The 3,504-nt window shown below is 35.7% G+C and overlaps 1 protein-coding gene across 1 annotated transcript; it reads right to left on the bottom strand.

Annotated features, from left to right (window-relative positions):
* Positions 1–2,199: 2,199 nt before the first annotated feature.
* LOC107655476 (2-oxoglutarate receptor 1-like) lies at positions 2,200–3,192 on the bottom strand. Its single transcript, XM_016442969.1, has one exon. It carries the CDS (start codon positions 3,190–3,192, stop codon positions 2,200–2,202), a length of 993 nt encoding a protein of 330 aa, XP_016298455.1.
* Between the last annotated feature and the right edge of the window lie 312 nt (positions 3,193–3,504).

The raw sequence follows: 3,504 nt of genomic DNA, 5'->3' as shown, positions 1-3,504 counted from the left end.
CCTCCGACTGGATTCGTCTGAAAGAAGAAAGTCATATACACCTAGGATGACTTGAGGGTGAGTAATTTAGGGACTAATTTTCATTTTTGGGTGAACTAACCCTTTAATGCAGGTTGCATGTGAGTGGGTACAAGAGAGTGTAACTACAAATGAATAATTGAGTCAACACAACTGATATGATGAACTGAACAAACAATATTGATTAGCAGATGCTTGTGTATAAAGGATGTGCTTTGTTCATTTCCACACCAATTGTTATTTTATGTATGTAGTCTTCTGCCTTTTAAAAGGACCTCATTTAATATGGTTTTGACAGTCCTCACAAACATTACAATGGAGCAACACATCTTAACATCAGACAGCAATGTTCACTGTTGATTGCTGAAAACTGGCTGAATTGAAAGAATGTCAGGCTGCTTATAGTACAGGTGCATCTCAATAAATTAGAATGTCGTGGAAAAGTACCAAGACATTTTGGAGCACTTCATGCTTCCTTCTGCTGACCAGCTTTTTGAAGATGCTGATTTCATTTTCCAGCAGGATTTGGCACCTGCCCACACTGCCAAAAGCACCAAAAGTTGGTTAAATGACCATGGTGTTGGTGTGCTTGACTGGCCAGCAAACTCACCAGACCTGAACCCCATGGGATATTGTCAAGAGGAAAATGACAAACAAGAGACCAAAAAATGCAGATGAGCTGAAGGCCACTGTCAAAGAAACCTGGGCTTCCATACCACCTCAGCAGTGCCACAAACTGATCACCTCCATGCCACGCCGAATTGAGGCAGTAATTAAAGCAAAAGGAGCCCCTACCAAGTATTGAGTACATGTACAGTAAATGAACATACTTTCCAGAAGGCCAACAATTCACTAAAAATGTTTTTTTTTTATTGGTCTTATGAAGTATTCTAATTTGTTGAGATAGTGAATTGGTGGGTTTTTGTTAAATGTGAGCCAAAATCATCACAATTAAAATAACCAAAGACTTAAACTACTTCAGTCTGTGTGCACTGAATTTATTTAATACACGAGTTTCACAATTTGAGTTGAATTACTGAAATAAATTAACTTTTCCACGACATTCTAATTTATTGAGATGCACCTGTAATACTTCCTTACTGTAATGTAATAGCCTATCTAATGTCTACTGTAGTACTTCTGGGATTGAAATTGCTCCCCATAAATACCAGTGTGTTTCCTTGTCTGTGAAGATTATTAGTCATTCAGGTAATCGAAGGATGTCTTGTTTTGTGTGGCCACTCATCCGTGGAGTGGTGGAGAATAAGATTTCCCAAGAGTGGATGAAGTCTCACGGATGAGTGGAGAAACTTTTTAAATTAATAGAAAAGCATCTTACCCAAATGACCCAGAATTATTTATACATGAAGTGTTTCAAGTAAAACATACATAAATATTTTTGTAACTTTAAATTACATTTTATTTGATGTTATGTATATATGTACACATTTTAATAATTTAGATATTTATTTAACAATTAATATGTAACAATTTAATAGTTTTTATATGTTACTTATTAATTGTTGGACAGTAATATATATTTTCAACATTTTTTCATAATATTTACAGTACAAGATAAACAAAGCAGCAGTAATACAGTAGTTAAAATGCTATTATCCACTATTTTACATTTTGTACAAGTCTATGTAAAATTATACCAGTATTAATATCAATATATACATAAAGTTAAAAGTTTGGGGTCAGTAAGATTTTTCTTTTCAAATAAATTAATCCTTTTTTCAAGCAAGGATGCATTAAATTGATAGGAAGTGACAGTAAACACATGTATAATGTTACTAAAGATTTTCATTTTAAATAAAAGCTGTTCTTTTGAACATTTTATTCATCAAAGAAAAAATATATTATGGTTTCCACACAAATATTAAGTAGGACAACTGTTTTCAACATTGGTAATAAGAAAAAAGGTTTCCAATATTAAAATGATTTTTAAAGGATCATGTGACTGAACACTGGACCTCAGCTTTACCATGACAGGAATAAATTACAAGTTTTTACATTTCCACATTATGGCTGTTTTTATCAAAAAGAGGCAGCCTTGGTGAGCATAAAAGACTTAATTCAAAAAGCATTAAAAAATCTCACCAACCCCAAACTTTTTTATAGTGTGTTTATATATATATTACATACACAGTATGCACACACTTCATAATATATAGACACTTAATGTATCAGATCTTCAGAATGTCTGTTTTTGACATGTTTGGAGAGTGGATTACAGATATTGTGCTGCTTGTGTGCTCCTTCCCATGCACAAAGCTCCAGAAAGCCTGTTGAAACTTCTGCCAATGTATAAAGTGCTAGGTTGAAGAAGGTGTTGAGGCCAGCCAGGGGTCGTGACAATATGTAGGCTGCATGGATGCCTCTCCTCTGCATGCATGACACATCAGTTCTGCGCAGGCTATCCACCCTCAGTAAACGCATGATATGATATGGCAAGAAGCACAGCACAAACACGACCAGAATCAGAATGGAAAGCATGCAAACTCTGGAACGACTTGGCCTGTTTCTGGATACGCTGCTGCCCAGAGAGCCTGCAATGTGCGTGTAGCTCCAGCACACCACCAGCAATGGCAATACATATCCAAACACTGTGAGTATCCAACCGTACCACCACACCACCTGTGGATCATTACTGGTGAAATCAAGGCATTTTGTCAAGTTGTCCTTCTGTTGTACTGTAATCATCCCCAGCATTGGGCCAATTTCCACTAGGGAAACGGCCCAGACTGCCAGACAAGCCAAAGTGCCCCATATTTTCCTCTGAAACTCAGCAGCCTTCAGTGGGTACACCACTGCAATGTAACGGAAGATGCTGAGGCAGGTTAGGAAGAGGATACTGCCGTAGAGGTTGTAGTAGAAGCAGAAGCGGATGCAACGGCACATGAACTCTCCAAATGTCCAGTTTCTGGTAATGTAAAACTGGTCCAGCACAGGTAAACTCAACGCATACAGCAAATCAGCTACTGTCAGATTCACCATTATAATGCTGCTGCTCTTCCAGGGCCTTAGTTTTGCCAGGTAAATGACAATTGCCAGTAAGTTTCCCATAAGTCCAACTACAGAAATGATGCTGTACATCACTGGCAGATAATAAGTCTTAATGTAGTCATCAATAGGAAGACAGTCAGTTGAATTATTTTCCAGACCTGCCATTGCTTTCTGTTGCTTCTCAAAAACAAATACAAAAAGTGACAGCGTTTTTACTGTTTTTATTTTTTACACTGAAAATGACAGAAATTATCTTAGAATAATAAATTTAGCCATATATATATATATATATATATATATATACGATAATATAGATTGATATATTATGTTTTGGATATTTAATGATTAACCACATGACACTTGAAATATATATACTGTAATATATATATATATATATATATATATATATACTGTGCACAGCATAAATGAGTACACCCCTTCTGAATAAATATAAAATATGTATTTTCTTAATGATCA

Source organism: Sinocyclocheilus anshuiensis, unplaced genomic scaffold (genome assembly GCF_001515605.1).
Source record: "Sinocyclocheilus anshuiensis isolate Anshui unplaced genomic scaffold, SAMN03320099.WGS_v1.1 scaffold1148, whole genome shotgun sequence".
Classification (NCBI taxonomy): Eukaryota; Metazoa; Chordata; class Actinopteri; order Cypriniformes; family Cyprinidae; genus Sinocyclocheilus; species Sinocyclocheilus anshuiensis.
The sequence above is the reverse complement of the archived record's forward strand: the minus strand, read 5'-3'. Positions and strand labels throughout refer to the sequence as shown.

Excerpts from the sequence above, each read along its gene's own strand:
- LOC107655476 (XM_016442969.1), bottom strand. The coding sequence starts at position 3,192 with ATGGCAGGTCTGGAAAATAATTCAACTGACTGTCTTCCTATTGATGAC.